General features: G+C 37.7%; 1 protein-coding gene across 1 annotated transcript; it reads left to right on the plus strand.

The window, feature by feature from the left end:
- LOC109830036 (non-specific lipid-transfer protein-like) lies at positions 11907 to 13167 on the plus strand. Its single transcript, XM_020397186.1, has 2 exons — positions 11907 to 12269; positions 12905 to 13167. Exons 1-2 carry the CDS (start codon positions 11956 to 11958, stop codon positions 12912 to 12914), a joined length of 324 nt encoding a protein of 107 aa, XP_020252775.1. The 5' UTR covers positions 11907 to 11955; the 3' UTR covers positions 12915 to 13167.

The raw sequence follows: 17048 nt of genomic DNA on the forward strand, positions 1-17048 counted from the left end.
ATAAGAAACTTAGTGGACGTCCACTTAAGTTGACAGAAGTTTTGCTCTATATATATATATATATAAAGGAATTTTAGAATTTTGAAATTTAATTAAAAATAATAATAATCACGAAATAAATTAAATAATTATGTAAAAACTATCTACACATTAAAACGTACAAGTTGTACTAATTCAACCGATAATATGCAATTATATATATATATATATATATATATATATATATATATATATATATATATAGATAAAGTAATTTTAGGGTTTTGAAATTTAATTAAAAATAATAATAATCACGAAATAAATTAAATAATTATGTAAAAACTATCTACACATTAAAACGTACAAGTTGTACTAATTCAACCGATAATATGCAACAGTAAAAGTAATACAACTAATTGTACAATTAAATGAGAATAATTAATAAAACATATAATTATTTATATTTAAAATTAAATAATTATAGAATAATTATCTACACAATAAAACGTATAAATTGTACTAACACAACTGATAATATGCAACAATAGAAATAATATAACTAATTGTACAATTAAACAAGAATAATTAATAAAACATATAATTACTTACATTTAAAATTAAATAATTATAGGATAATTATCTACGTAATAAAACGTATAAGTTATACTAACACAACTGATAATATGCAATAGTAGAAATAATACAACATATTATACAAAATAATATGTAATAATAATACAATGTATTATACGAAATAATACGTATTAATAATAATGTAACATATTATTTAATATGATACGTAATAGTATCGACAACGCAACAGATTAATTTCATAAATTTTTACCGCATAAAATTAATTTATAAATATTAATATCATTTAAATAAATATAAAGCTTGGACTTTAAATCATAGAAAATTGTAGAAATTCGAGAAAAATACAAATACTCTTTTAAAATAATATTTTCAATATTTTAAAATATCAGAAAATTATTTTAACTAGTATCAAAATTCATGGTCCTTAAATGGGACTGTGATGAGGAGAGGGCAGCGGGGGTTGGCGTTCTCGGAGGCGGAGCGACGAGAAGGGGCGGTGGATCTGAGAACGAGAGAGAGAGAGGGGGGGCTTGAGCTGCTTATCGGCCGGGAGGCTAGGTGCGGGCTAGCGGCTGCGAGATGAAAGGCAGTGGGGTGGTTGACGGTGGCTAGGGTGGTCGGTGGAGTTCGAGCGGAGTTCTCGAGCTGGGGATGGAGCGGCAGAGCTCAAGGGTGGCTACGAAACGTCGGTGATGGCATGTGGACAGCGAGCTTAGGAACGGTGGCTGAGCTCAGCGGCGGCGAGCGACGTGCGGCTACTGGACGGCGAGCTGACGGGGTTGCCGTTAGGCCGACGCAGAGCCAGAGGTCGGGGAGGCCGACCACGGGTGTTGTTTTTTGTTTTTGTGTGCGGAGATGGAAGAAGAGGGTTGCTGTTTGGGTTGGAATTCCTTTTTGGCGGTGGCTGGGGGTTGATCGGAGTTGGGGTGGCTTTTATAGGCTCAGGGTGGAGAGAGGTACAGCTGGCTGGGGTCTGTCGACGGTCAGGCGGCTATCGGAATGTTGAGGGGTTGTGAGCTTTTGTTTTGTAAATGCGGTTTTTTGGTTGCGGCGCTGCGTTATAGGGAATGAAAAAGAGAGAGAGTGGACGGAATTTTCTCCTCTCAGATTCGAGAGGAGAAGTATATTCGCGAGAGTGGATGAGAGAGAGGAAAAATTAGGATTTTTAAAAAATTAATTAATAATAATAATAATCATAAAAAAATAAATAATTACGTGTAAATTATCTACACTTCAAAACATACCAGTTGTAGTATTACAACCGATAATACGTAACAGTAAAAATAATACAAGAAATTACACAATTAAATAAGAATAATTAATAAAAAATATAATTACTTATATTTAAAATTAAATAATTATGGGATAATTATCCACACAGTAAAACATACCAGTTGTGTTAATACGACAGTTGATACGTAATTGTAGAAATAATACAAAAAATTACACAATTAATAAGTAATTAATAATACAACATAATACATAAAATAATATGTAATAGTAATAATAATACAACGTATTATTTAAAATAGCACGTAATAGTATCGATAATACAACGTATTATTTAAAATAGTACGTAATAGTATCGATAATATAACAGATTAATTCCAAAAAATTTCACCACACAAAATTAATTTATAAATATTAATATTATTTAAATAAGTATAAAATCACATTTTTAAATCATAGAAAATTCTAGAAAATCGAGAAAATATAAATACTCTTTTTAAAAATAATAATTAAGTATTTTAAAATATCAGAAAATTATTTTAACTAGTATCGAAAATTTATGGTCCTTACAACTGTCATCTAAGAGGCTATCCTTTATGGATTGTTTGCCTCTATTTATGAAAATTGAAAACCAATTCAATATCTGGATGAAGCATAGAAACCTCTCTTATGTTGGGAGGCTACAAGTTATTAAGAGTGTGATTCTTGGAATCCAAATATTCTGGACATTAAATTTTGTTCTTCCTACTAATGTCCTTCACAGAATAGATGAGTTATGCAGGAAGTTTTTGTGGGGTAAATCACGTCAAGGATTCAGGTCGCCTCTAATTTCATGGAAGACAGTATGTATGAGGAGGGAGCAAGGGGGTTTGGGGTGTTTTCAGCCCCTGTATGGAATGTTGCATCTGCTTTGAGGAGTATATGGTACATACATATTAATAAGGAGCTGTAATGGATCAAATGGGTTCATGGCACATACTTAAAGCAGAGGGACGTTTGGAATGTAAATACAAGACATGGTGACTCGTGGATGTGGAAGCAGTTGATTAAGGTAAGGGATAAAGCTCTAACCTTTAGTGGTGGTATAGATAATCTGAAGAACATGATCAGCTCCTATTATAAAGATGGAAAAATTAAACTCTCAGTATTGTATCATGCTCTCTCTCCAGCTGCAAATAATGTTCCATGGTCGAAATTAGTTTGGGAGAGATCTAATATCTCAAAGCATTCATTTATCTCCTGGTTGGCAATCCATAACAGATTGCTCACTCAAGACAGGCTCCAAAAATGGGGGATTTCAAACTCAAACTCTTGCTGTTTGTGCTCTGTTTCTCTTGAAACCATGGATCATTTGTTTTTTGAGTGTGAATATTCAGGATGTGTGTGGAGTAACATTCTGGCTTGGCTAAAATGCAGATGGAAGTCCTACAATTGGCATCATTGTTTGAACTGGTTCACTACTAGATTGAGAGGTAAGGGATTTAATCAAAAGCTCAAAAGAATGGCCCTAGTTACTTCTATCTACATCATATGGTGGGAAAGAAACTGCAGATTATTCCAGTTAAAAAGCAAAGATACAGATACTTTAACCAAAGAGATTAAGATGGAAATTCTGTACATTGTGCTTAACAATCCTGATTTTTTAGCAAGGATTGTTTTTCTATGTTTTGAGAGCTTGTATATATAGGTAAACTTTGGTGATTCTCAGTTTTCAGACTCAGTATCTTGTGGTGTAAAAAACTTCCTTACTTGGTAAATGAATAAAAAATTTCATTGGCCAAAAAAAATATGTTGAGCTTATAACATGTACAAATGCCATGACAACCTAGCTAACATTAATCTTAATATAATTTTTAATTAAAATAACCTGGCCAATAATATTAATCTTAATATAATTTTTAATTATATAATTAATTAAAAAAATATGTCTAAATCAAATGCGATGATCTTATAACTTATACAAGTATCAAGATACCCTAGCCAATAATATACTTTGATGAAGAGCTTACATATGTAGAAATATCAAGATATATAACCTAGCCAGTAATATTGGAATTATTTTATTCACATATTATCAAAAGTACATATTATTTACCTATTAATTAGAATAAGATAGGATATTGAAGCTTATACTAATTAATTACACAAATTAATTAGGATAGGTTAATAATGTAATATTTAAATGAGTCAACGATATTTTTGTCCCACACTTTTTATTATCAAATCAAAAGTACGTAGTATATATTTACCTATTAATTAGAATAGGATAGGATATTGAAGTTTATACTAATTAATTAGACAAATTAATTAGGATAGGATAATAATGTAATATCTAAATGAGTCAAGGATATTTTTGTTCATTGAAAGTTTTTTTTCTAACTCCCACTTTTAAAGAGGGTACCTATGAGGCTATGATATGATTTCTAAGAAAAAACCCTTCCCATTTTTGGTAGTAAGGATTTGTAGAACTATATGATTTTCCTTTACAATATCCCCTAAATAGTAAGGATTTGTAGTACCATATGATTTTCCTTTACGATATCCCCTAAACTCTCACATTTTCAACGAACCCCGAACAATGGAAATGGCATCACCGTCATTTACTCCAAGTAAGTGTTTTTTTTTTATTCGAAGTTGATCAGAAAGCTTTAGGGGAAAAGGTTCGTGGAGGATTTCGTGGCAAACCCTCCAAGTTCAGTCTGTTTCACCCAAAAATATTTCCTCAAATTAATTAAGAGTGTTTTGTGAAATTTACCCTAAATTTCCCTCAAAATTCGATATGGTTTGTGAAATTTCAACTAAAATACTCCCCTTCATAGTTTAGGTTTGTCCTCTCATTAGAAACCTAGAAGAATAAATTCTTTGAAAAAAAGACTCAATCGATGTTGGGGTTGGAAAGAAACATTAAGAAAATAGACTAGGCTAATCTATTTGGACCCAACTAAATCCAAAAAAATTAATTGTATTGTAGGCGTCAAAAAATGCTGAAAGATATCCAAATACAGCTCAAGAGGAAATCATCCAAAAAGGCAGAAGAACACAAGTCTTGAATGTCTTGCCATGCGAGACAGACTTGACTGTCTCGCCGCGCGAGACAATCTTTACTGTCTCGCCGTGCGAGACAGACTTTACTGTCTCGCGGGCGAGATAGATTTTTACTGTCTCGCCCAAGCGAGATAGTCTTTGCTGTCTCGCCCACGCGAGACAGTCTTTGCTGTCTCGCCGTGCGAGACAGAATTTACTGTCTCGCACGTGAGACAGCTTTCAGATGGTCAAAACTACCTTTGTAACTGCTCTACACGTGGCCACTAACTGTTCAAGAACGTGGGAAACGTCGTGGGCGAGAATCACGTGGATAACTGCCAAAATAACGGAGTTTGAAACGTGGGAAGGCAGTTAATAGCGAGTCCTAGAGATCTAAGCTCAGACTTGATCTTTGGAAGAGTGAACATCTTACATCGATAAGATATTCGCTTCAAATTCTTACTTCGATAAACGAAGGAAGAATCATTAAACCCCTCACGGTTCAATCAGAATCTGTGATTTGGTGGTCCACGAGTCAAAGCGCTCCCGGCACAGGCAAAGATCCCACGCAAGCAGCGATCCAAACAACGGTCCTGCGTTTGTTTCTCAAGAGTTGTAATTTTCCTTTTGTTGTGTAAAAGAAGTCTTATAAAAAGACTATTTCTTTTGAATTTATTGTAATCGACCGAAGATATAATGAATTCCACAACGAAACCAACTTTTGACGCAAACAAGCTGGCGACCACAGTGGGAGCCAACGGTCTCGCTGCCGAGACCGTCGTGTCGCAGCCGATCAAGATTCCAGTTGAATCCATGGTCGAATACGAATTCGACCAGACCAAGTTTGAGGAATATCTCTCATCATCCTCTTCAAGATCTTCATTATCTCGCAAGTACAAGAGGATCTCACAATTGAGGAAGAGTTGCATGCCAAAGAAGGCACAAAATGAAGACTCTCGCTTGATTGTTGCTGAGAATTTCACTCGCAACACCTCTGCTCAAAATGGCTCTTATCTAATTGAAGAGTCATCGAATCAAAGCCCGACGACATTGACGAAAAGAGCTCGTCAGAGACAGCGTCAGCGTCGTGCTCGTCAAATAGCTAAGGCATTTGAACAAACCGACGGAGTTCGTTATTATGCGGATTTAGAGTCGAGGAAACAACAAGTGGTTCGTTCAACGCAACGACGAACTACTCACGTTTCTGCACAATTCACAACGGAGGAATGGACACTCGTCAAAAGGGCTCGTTCGACCCTCAAAGAACGTATACAAAAACGTCGTGCAAACGTTGTTCATGCCCGTACTCTCTTACAACAAAGACGAGAAAGGAGGAAGGAAACGGTGACCAAAGAATCATCAAAACTCCGCCAAGTTTGGATTCTGAAGTCTGGACTTATCCAAAATCAGCATTCGGAGCCCGTTAAGACTCCATACCCACAAGGGGGTGGTTCTAAACGTGCGACTCCCGACATAACCTTGGATCGCTTAAAGACAAAAAATAAATTGTCCTGAGAATGCCAACAAGGTTTTATACTCCCAGAAGAAGACGCATTCACCAAATGATATCGTCATACCTGGGAGATCATACCAACAGACGATACGATTTTTTGGCAATCATACCAATGAATCGTATTATCAAATTGAGGTTGTGAATAATTTTCGAAAGAGAGTTATTCGAGAGATAAACTCTCGCTGTCCCTGTGCACGACTCGTCAAAACAGCATTATCAGAATGTGACTGTTTCAAACGAGAAATCATCCCACGAAAAGTCTCTGTATTATCAAAGCCTAAGCTGAGACATTTCCGCAAAAGAAAATCAGCTGCCCAAGATGATGAATTCCCTGAAGTCACCATCAACGTAGCTGATAGAAGAAAGTCTAAACAGCATTCAAGTGACTCAAATCCCGACTTTTCCCCGAAAGGAAAAGTCAATCCAAGAATTGCTCAAAGGATGTCTCGACTCCAATTAGGAGCTATCAGACGCAGAGACTACAAGAGAATGCAAGAAGGAATGTCCTCGGAGGATGAATTCTCGGACACTTATTCTGCAATCGCTTCTGATGATACAATGTCTAGCACAGGACAAATCAGAGAAGTATTCACAATCACTGCTGATCAGTTCACTCAAATACTTCAGGAAGCTCTAGCCAAACAACGTGAAGAAATTAGAGCTGAAGTGAAGACAGAAATGAAGTTGGCTATCCAACAAATGAGAGAACTGTTAACTCAACAGCCTCAACCTCCTGAGTCCAATCAGCGACTTGAATCCAGCCACCACACTCGGAATGTTGTAGAGGACAGTGATCCAGAGGTGGATGAAGTCATTATGGCTGATACACCTCCCAATGACAATAACGCTGGGGGTGGTTTAACGGATCCTCCCAATAACGATATTGGGGGTGGTTCAATAGCACCTCTCACTGGGGGTGGTCCAATTATCTTTACTCGACATCATTCAGAAAGAAATGAAGACGATGACGGGAAAATGCAAAAACTTGAAGACAAAATCAATGCTTTGATGACGGCTCAAGAAGTTAAGAAGACGGGTATTCCATGTCCTTATCCGAGGGAATGGGATTCAATACCATACCCGACCAAATTCAATCTGATTAACTTCACACCGTTTGAAGGGAAGAGTTCGCCGATTCAACACTTGATTTATTTCAAGTCTCATTTGGGCATAATCTCTGGAAACGAGGCCTTAATGATCCGGTCATTCGTTGGCACCCTTCGTGGGCCCGCCTTCGATTGGTACCGACGGCTCAAGCCAGGGAGCATCAATTGCTGGGATGACATGGAAAGTTTGTTCCTCAGCAACTTCTTCGATGATGACACCGAAGTGTCAATCGGAACTCTTTTGGATGAGAAGCAAAAAGACGGAGAGTCAGTCGACAATTTTGTCAAGCGTTTCCGTAACATGGCGATGAATTGCAGAGATCCTATTACAGAGGAGTTCATCCTGCAAACGACATGGAAAGCTTGTTCCTCAGCAACTTCTTCGATGATGACACTGAAGTATCAATCGGAACACTTCTGGATGAGAAGCAAAAAGACGGAGAGTCAGTCGATAATTTTGTCAAACGCTTCCGTAACATGGCGATGAATTGCAGAGATCCTATTACAGAGGAGTTCATCCTGCAAACATGCCACAATAACCTCTCCATCGATGTCTTGGAAGCTCTGGGGGTTGAGCCGTCCACAACTTGGAAGGAGTTAAAATTTCGTGGCGAACAAGCTGAACACTTTCTTAAAAGAAAGGAAGCTGAGAAAGGCCAACAAATGACATCTGCAATCATTGGGAACGCAACTTTCGATCCGAAGTTTCAAAAAGAATATTCATTCGAAGAGGATGAAGCTCCAGCCATATTGGAATACCTCCTCGCTAATGACAAAATCGAGCTACCACCTATTAAAGATCAGGATGGAGCTAAGATGATTACGGATCCAAATTACTGTGCGTACCACAGAAGGATTCTTCATCCCACCGAAATTTGCTTTGGACTCAAAAACAAAATCCAAGCCTTAATTGACTCCGGCGTCATAACGGCGACAGTGGGAGCACGAGTAAAAGCTGACCATATTACTCCATTGGGTACACGAGTATAAACTGTTTCCCCTCACTCCAAAGAGTATACGAGTATAAACTGCTTCTCGGTTATCCAACTAAGTACAATGTTAAACCCAGTCTCGCAAAGGAAACTGGGGCTGGATGATTTATATAAAGGGAAGTTCCTGGAGAATCTTATATTCTTAAGGATAACCCAAACATGCGACTGAGGATAACGTACTCCTCATTACACCCAGTTTTACAAAGAAAACTGGGGGTGGATAATTCATGTAACGGGAAGTTCCCGGAAGAATGTTAAATGTAATATTCTTAGGGATAACCCGATCATTATGAACAAAGTGATAAACACTAAACTCCTACTATGAATTTCGAATACTCTTTTGCTGAGATGAGATTCGATCACCTCTTTAGATCAATCTTCCCTCACAAAACTCACATCTGGTCAAACCTCTCGATTCATTCTGTGACGAGAGGTCCACAAATTGAATGATCAAACCTTTAAACAGTTAGGATCATCTCGCTGCCTACTTGGTCAAACCTTTAAACAGTTAGGACCAAAACCAAAATCCCCTCTCGATTCATTCCGTGAACGAGAGGTCCACAAATTGAATGATCAAACCTTTAAACAGTTAGGATCATCTCGCTGCCTACTTGGTCAAACCTTTAAACAGTTAGGACCAAAACCAAAATCCCCTCTCGATTCGTTCCATGAACGAGAGGTCCACAAATTGAACGATCAAACCTTTAAAAATTGAATGATCAAACCTTTAAACAGTTAGGATCATCTCGCTGCCTACTTGGTCAAACCTTTAAACAGTTAGGACCAAAACCAAAATCCCCTCTCGATTCATTCCGTGAACGAGAGGTCCACAAATTGAACGATCAAACCTTTAAACAGTTAGGATCGTCTTAAATTCCTATTTGGTCAAACCTTTAAACAGTTAGGACCAAAGCCAAAATCCCCTCTCGATTCCTTCCATGAACGAGAGGTCCACAAATTGAATGATCAAACCTTTAAACAGTTAGGATCATCTCAAAACTCCCACTTGGTCAAACTCTCGATTCGTTCCATGAACGAGAGGTCCACAAATTGAACGATCAAACCTTTAAACAGTTAGGATCGTCTCAAATTCCCATCTTGGTCAAACCTTTAAACAGTTAGGACCAAAGCCAAAATCCCCTCTCGATTCATTCCGTGAACGAGAGGTCCACAAATTGAACGATCAAACCTTTAAACAGTTAGGATCGTCTCAAATTCCCATCTTGGTCAAACCTTTAAACAGTTAGGACCAAAGCCAAAATCCCCTCTCGATTCATTCCGTGAACGAGAGGTCCACAAATTGAATGATCAAACCTTTAAACAGTTAGGATCATCTCAGAACTCCCACTTGGTCAAACCTTACCACAGTTAGGACCAAAACCAAAATCCCCTTTCGATTCCTTCCATGAACGAGAGGTCCAGCTTCGATTTGTGCAATCAAAACTATAAAAGTTAAGATTGCTTCCAATCTCAATTGATCAAACCTTATTCAGATTCTCTGAATAGAAATCCCACTTCAAATTTCCTTTGTACCAGGAGATAGAATATAAAATTCTTCCTCTCCATCATCGGGTTCATCTCTACCAACAAACAAGAGACCAGGAGATAGAATATAAAATTCTTCCTCTCCATCATCGGGTTTATCTCTACCAACAAACAAGAGACCAGGAGATAGAATATAAAATTCTTCCCCTCCGATTCTGGGTTCATCTCTACCAACAAAATAGAGACCTAAATACTCCAATGGGTACATGAGTCTAAACTGTATTCCCACCCTCAATAGGAAGTTTCTGGAGAATATTAATATTCTTAAGGATAACCTGAGGAATTCTCAATGGATAGACCAATTCAGTGGTAAACGCTGAATTCACAAGAGCAAATACCAACTTCAATTCAGGATCTTAACAACGGTCAAGCGATAAACGCGACGCTGGGAGAATTGTAACTATTCTACGAAGAACTGAATAGACTAAAAACAGAAGAGATCAAGCATTGAAGTCGTGTACAAGTCCTTCCACACAATCTACTCAACCAAGCATTGAAGGGATCGTAAGCAAAACTTATCTTATCCAAAGTATCCCAGAACTCCTCTATAAAAGAATGAGTCTGGAATACTTTGGAGGGGGTATCTGTAGGCGTCAAAAAATGCTGAAAGATATCCAAATACAGCTCAAGAGGAAATCATCCAAAAAGGCAGAAGAACACAAGTATAGACTGTCTCACAGGCGAGACAGTCTTTACTGTCTCACCTGGCGAGACAGTCTTTACTGTCTCGCCCGGCGAGACAGACTTTTACTGTCTCGCCCAGGCGAGACAGTTTTCACTGTCTCGCCCCCGCGAGACAGTTTTCACTGTCTCGCCCCCGCGAGACAGTTTTCACTGTCTCGCCCAACGGAGTTTGAAACGTGGGAAAGCAGTTACATCGAAAACTGCCAGAAATGTAGACAGTATTTTACTGTCTCGCTGGGCGAGACAGCAAATTTACTGTCTCGCTGGGCGAGACAGCAAACACTGTCTCGGCCAGCGAGACAGCAAACACTGTCTCGCCCGCCGAGACAGCAAATGCTGTCTCGCGAGCATTGTTCATCCAGAGGGTTATAAATACCCCACGAAGGCCATTTTCGCAGGGGGCGGCCAGCAGAGATCAAAAGTTGAGCATTTGAGAGCAATCCAGAGCAGAGAGAGCAGAGATTTGGGTTCTTTTCTTGCAACGCCTTGAAATTAAGCTTTGACTTGATTTTAAGAAGAACGACTATCTTACTTCGATAAGATATCGTTTCAATTTCTACTTCGATAACGAAGTTAGAATCATAAGCCCCCTCTTCACGATCTGTGAATCGGCGGTCCACGAACCAAAGCGTTCCCGGCACAGGCAAAGTCCCACGAAAACGAGAATTGATAGACGATTTTCGTGTTTGTTTCTCAAGAGTTGTAATTTTTGATTTGTTGTGTAGAAAAAGTCTTATAAAAAGATTATTCTTTCGAATTTGTTGTAATCGAACAAAGTTATAATGAATTCCACAGCAGCGACTTTTGAACCAAACATGTATATGTTTAACTCCTGAGCTCAAGCTATATATATAACCATTTATCCATCTTTCTCCTTATCCGCCGCTCATTTTATGTATTTATTCAAGCCAAGCCTCGCATAAAATGAATGAGCATGCAGAGACACAATCTACGACCTATCCAGTAAAAAAAAAAAATATCCGAACTTCTCCAACAATTAGTTACATGTATGAATCACCAACAAAAAATCAGCAAATTTCCAAGTTAACCATGTAGTTGTCCAAAACGTTGCAGGAGGAGGTGCAGGCGCCTGTGTTCAACTACCCTGGAGTCCTGGACCCTGGTCCCTCCCTCAAACTTACCTCAAAATGCAAAACCACATTTACTCCCCTATTCAAATATCGCAACTACCAACTACCAACTACTCCGCCTCCCCCCTATAAATTACACCCCTCAACCCTAACACGTCTCGCTCAACTCATCCTCACTTCACTAAACCAAATCCCAGATGCCTCGCTCTCTCGCTCTCCTCTCCTCCCTCCTCGTCCTCGCTCTCATCGCTGTCGCAGCTCCAAGGGCCGAAAGCGCGATTTCATGCGGAAGTGTGGTCTCCTATCTGGGCCCTTGCATTAAGTATGCGCAGGGCCAGGGCCCGCTGACGCCGGGGTGCTGCAGCGGCGTGAAGGGGCTGAATGCTGCTGCGCAGAGCACACCTGCGTCCGCTGGGATCAGTGGGCTTAACCCTCAGCTTACCGCCGGGATTCCTGCCAAATGTGGTGTTAATATTCCTTATGCTATTAGCACTTCCACTGACTGCTCTAAGTAAGCATTCTTTTTTTTCTTTTTTTTTGCACCAACAAGCCCTTAACTTTGGATGATTATCAGATAACCCGCTGTCACTTTCAAAATATCAGAATACCCTCCACTTAATTAATTTTATGGGTTACCAGAAAGCTTCCTTCAACATTAAGATTTTGTTATTAGAACACCTGTCAGCTGTGATTTTCTCATGGGCGGGTAAAATTATACAGATAGGGACAAGCTTGTCGGTGATATTAAGCCTAATGTCCATAAGAATTTTTATCAGTGTATCTGAACTCCAAACCTGTGAAAATGTTTGAGAATTTTGGAGAAAATAATTAATTAGTTATCTAAGTGCTAGCTTATTTAGTTGTCATTAATTAAGTACGCTTACCTGCCACTAATTAAAAAGGTCAGCGTTACACATTAATATTAAATGTTAATAGAGGTTTGTACATGGAATATTTGACATATATGCTAGCTAGTTGATCAAACTGGTTTATCTTGTCGAATATGCATCCTATAAACATGCATTTTAGTTAATGTAACTAATTAATTAAGCCATCTGGAATAAATTATTTTTGTTATTTCTTTACGTTATGAGCGATAACTCTTATGAAGATAATTAATGCACTGGCCTTTGGTTTGTTATGCAGGGTGAAATAAGAGCTCTTTATGAGGTGGGGACATAAAAATCTCTAGTAGGGGTTATTACATAGGAGATTAGAGTAAAAATAAGGTGGAGGCTGTTCTTGTTCATGATCATGTGCTGATTGTGGGGATTAGTCTCTGTCACCATCTTAGTTTGTGCTCGTGTTTTGGCCTGTAATCTGCTGTTGCTTTCGTGCTGTGGACTTTGTAGTATTGTTGTCTTTATCATGAGATCAATATATATTTCACTTGGGTTATTTTACGTATATATTTGCTGGCTTTGTCTTGTGTCCTTTTTTTTAGTCTCTGTCAACCATTTTCAGGTCTGAAATGAATTCCCCGATTTTATGTACTTAAAGCGTCTTGTAGATTAAGGCTTAACAGTTCATAATTTCCAAGGCAAATCTTTAACAATTTGAAATTAATTCCTGAAATTAATATTTTGCCCCCTAATTATCAGAAATCTTCCTTTAATATTATTAAGATTTTGTGAGAACACCAACCCAACCCCACCCCCCCAAAAAAAAAGCTCCAAAGGAAAAAAAAAAAAGAGAGAGAGAGAAGAGCCCTCCAACTGTGTTAGCCACAATTTTCACATGGAAGGGTAAAATTACAACAGTTGCATGCTTGGCCCCCTGATCCCGCACTTCCTTGCCTTCTTGAATGTTATCAAAATGCTAAACGAAAAATGAGGGATATTACATCTCATTTCCGTATTCTTTTTCATGTGAATCAAATCCAAGATCTTGAAAGTCATATTGAAACCTCTCTAACTATCTGGATCATTTATGATTCCTTAATCTTATTCTCATGTTTGGTTAACTTATTTTGATTCATAATGGGATTGATATTAAAACTTTATAAACTTAGCAAATTCTCCATCCACCTTTTACATCTCACTCAATAGTGTATAGTATATTGGCAATATAAACAGCCCATTAAATATCTTTAAATAGCAAGTAACAGCAATAAATATTTCTTTAAAATCCCTAATATTTTTAGAAATCGCACATCACCCCCTCAAATTTTACAATTTACCCCTAGAAGCTCAAAATTTTGCAGTTTACCCTCTAAAAATTACAGTTTAACACCTAAAAGTTTTAGAATTTGCATTTTACCCCAAAATTGACTCCCCTTGAAATTTTCAGAACTTGCAGTTTACCCCAAAAAATTTCAGTTAACACTAAAATTTTTAAAATTTGCAGTTTACCCCAAAATTTGCAATTTATCCCCTAAAAGTTTCGGGATTTGCACTTTACCCCAAAGATTACAGGTTATCCCCCAAAATTGCAGTTTACCCCCAGAAAGTTTCAGAATTTGTAGTTGACCCTTCAAAAAATTGCAGCTTACCCTAGAAATTGCAATTTATTCCCTCTAAAAGTTTCAGAATTTGCGGTTGATCCCTCAAAATATTGCAGCTTGCTCCCCTTACAAGTTTCAAAGTTTATAGTTTACCCCCAATAAATTGCAATTTTCCCCCAATAAATTGCAATTTTCCCCCAATAAATTACAGTTTATCCCCTAAGAATTATAGAATTGCAGTTTACTCCCTAAAAAATGCAGTTTACCCCCTAAAAGTTTCAGATTTTGCAGTTTACCCTCTAATAACTGTAGTTTACCCTTTCAAAGTTTGAGAATTTGTACTTTAACCCTAAGAAATTATAGTTTACCCCCAGAAAGTTTCAAAAATTGCAGTTTACCCCTCTCATTTAACATATGTATTGTATAAGGTAAGAGCATAATGGCAGTGAAAACTGAAAAGTCTCATGATGCTAATTAATACTAAGGGGTGGTGAAATTTCCTAGTGCCCATTTTGAAGATTAAGGAGAAATCCTAATCACCCTAGCTAATATCCTAGCACTAGTAGAAAAACGAGCAACCTAGACGGAAATTTCCGTCTAGGTTGATCCAAATTTCGTCTAGGTTAGTTCAACTAGACGGAATTCCGTCTAGTTAGGTCCGTTTATTTTGTTTCCGTCTAGGTTGACTCAAACTAGACGGAATTCCGTCTAGGTTGATCTAGTTAGGTCCGTTTATTTTGTTTCCGTCTAGGTTGACTCAAACTAGACGGAATTCCGTCTAGGTTGATCAATCTAGACGGAAGTCAACCTAGACGGTCTAGGTTGACTCAAACTAGACGGAATTCCGTCTAGGTTGATCAATCTAGACGGAAGTCAACCTAGACGGAAGTAAGAAATCCGTCTAGGTTAAAAAATTTATTTCACATATTTTCACATCACAAACTTAAATATCACACCTACTTATAGCACGAATGAAACTTAAATGAGTTAGGATTTATAGGTGTTTAAAAAAAATATAATTACTAGGGTTGTTCAAATGAATTAACATGTAGTTGAGTTAGGGTTTTCAGAATTGAACTCGTTTATTTTTTTATCATAAATTAGGGTTTTTAAACTAAATTCAACAATAAATAATAATAAAATTAAAAATTCTAAAGCTCAGTAGAAAAATCATACATTTTAAGCAAATGAAACAACGGACACGCCGATGATCACGATTAGCCTGCTGGAAAATTAAGGAAGGGGACGGGGGGGCTGTTGTTAGTATGATATGCCCTAGAGACCAATCATAGAGATGATTGTGTTTAATTTATGTTTATGCAACTTCTATGAATAATCTGTTATTCGATCCCTTGAATAAATCACTTATTATGGATCATTAAGAATGTGACTTGAACGTGAAACTCTGTAATTAGATTATGATATTATTCTAAATAGTCCTTGTCTTTTGTCATTGGTTGGGACACTAATGATTTTATAGGCAGTATGTGGATTGATTGATGATCATGTTTCATGGATCATGGATATGAGATATCAAGTCAATCACATGGGTATATGTTGGTGAACATGATACTGGACTGACCCGCTATGAAACACTACATGGATTATATGTGTCATCAGTAGGTTTCATACAATGGTTATGTTCGGTCTTTTGACATGAGATTATCACGGTTTTCTACATGAGGATTGTATACTTTGATGTTACCAAACGTTTTTCCTAAACGGATAATAATAAAGGTAATGGTCAAGATGGAATTTGCCCCTCTCATATAAATGAGAGTATGATATCTCTGAGCCCCTCGAAGAAGATAGACTGAGAAAGTGCATGGCCATGTCTAATTAGTTGAGAGTCAACTATTGAGAAGTCAGTCTAACTTCAGGTGCGAGAAATTAAAAGTTGAACTGTATAAGGTTGACACGCTTCCTGCCTTGAGTTCAATCAAGATATCTAGTAATGAAGAGACCGACATATGTCCATTGTGGACTAGGTTTTGTCTGAGATGACCTTTACATGATTTGGGTAGTCATAATGTCCTGCTAGGATCCGCTTATGACTTGTGGGCTGAAAAAGTATTTTGACTCACTGTCAACATCGTGTAAACCTATTGGGTCGAACACAAGAACATGTTGGAACATTATTAAGAAGGCCCGCATAAATTTAGTCGTATAGAGATATGATTAGTTGTGAGGCAATCGGGTAATTGGATAAGGATTGATTAGATTAATCATGTTTGAAAGAAATACTAACCAAGTTCAATGAACCTATCTCCTAGCAATCAAATTGATATGATCAATCACGGTTTAAAGATATGATTTGATTTGAACAAATTATATTTTGAGAAACTGTCTGATTGGAATCCCAATCTCTTTACGGTTTGAGAAACTATGTCACAGCCCTATAAAAAGGGGCATGGGATGGACCTTTTTTATCATCCCACCGTGCTTCTGAAATCGTGAGAGAGAGAGAGAAACTCCAAAGGCCGCCGTCTTCAAAGTGCTAGCACACTGACGCGCGGAGTTCCAACAAGTTCGTGTGGATACTAATAGAGACATCTCTTCAATTGCCGCACAACATCTCAACGAGTACGCAAGTCTTTGTTATTTATCTGCACGTTTGAGGTAATTTTTTATCTTGGATCTTCTTCTACGTATGGATCTTATGATATAGGCGGTCAAAAAATTTATTTTAACTGCATATTAGTCTGCCTACTTTCGCAAGTCTTTGTTATTTATCTGCACGTTTGAGGTAATTTTTTATCTTGGATCTTCTTCTACGTATGGATCTTATGATATAGGCGGTCAAAAAATTTATTTTAACTGCATATTAGTCTGCCTACTTTCCAACAG

The sequence above is a fragment of the Asparagus officinalis genome, chromosome 2 (genome assembly GCF_001876935.1).
Source record: "Asparagus officinalis chromosome 2, Aspof.V1, whole genome shotgun sequence".
Taxonomy (NCBI): domain Eukaryota; kingdom Viridiplantae; phylum Streptophyta; class Magnoliopsida; order Asparagales; family Asparagaceae; genus Asparagus; species Asparagus officinalis.

What these genes read in the sequence shown, in the direction of transcription:
- LOC109830036 (XM_020397186.1), top strand. Translation starts at nt 11,956, where the DNA reads ATGCCTCGCTCTCTCGCTCTCCTCTCCTCCCTCCTCGTCCTCGCTCTC.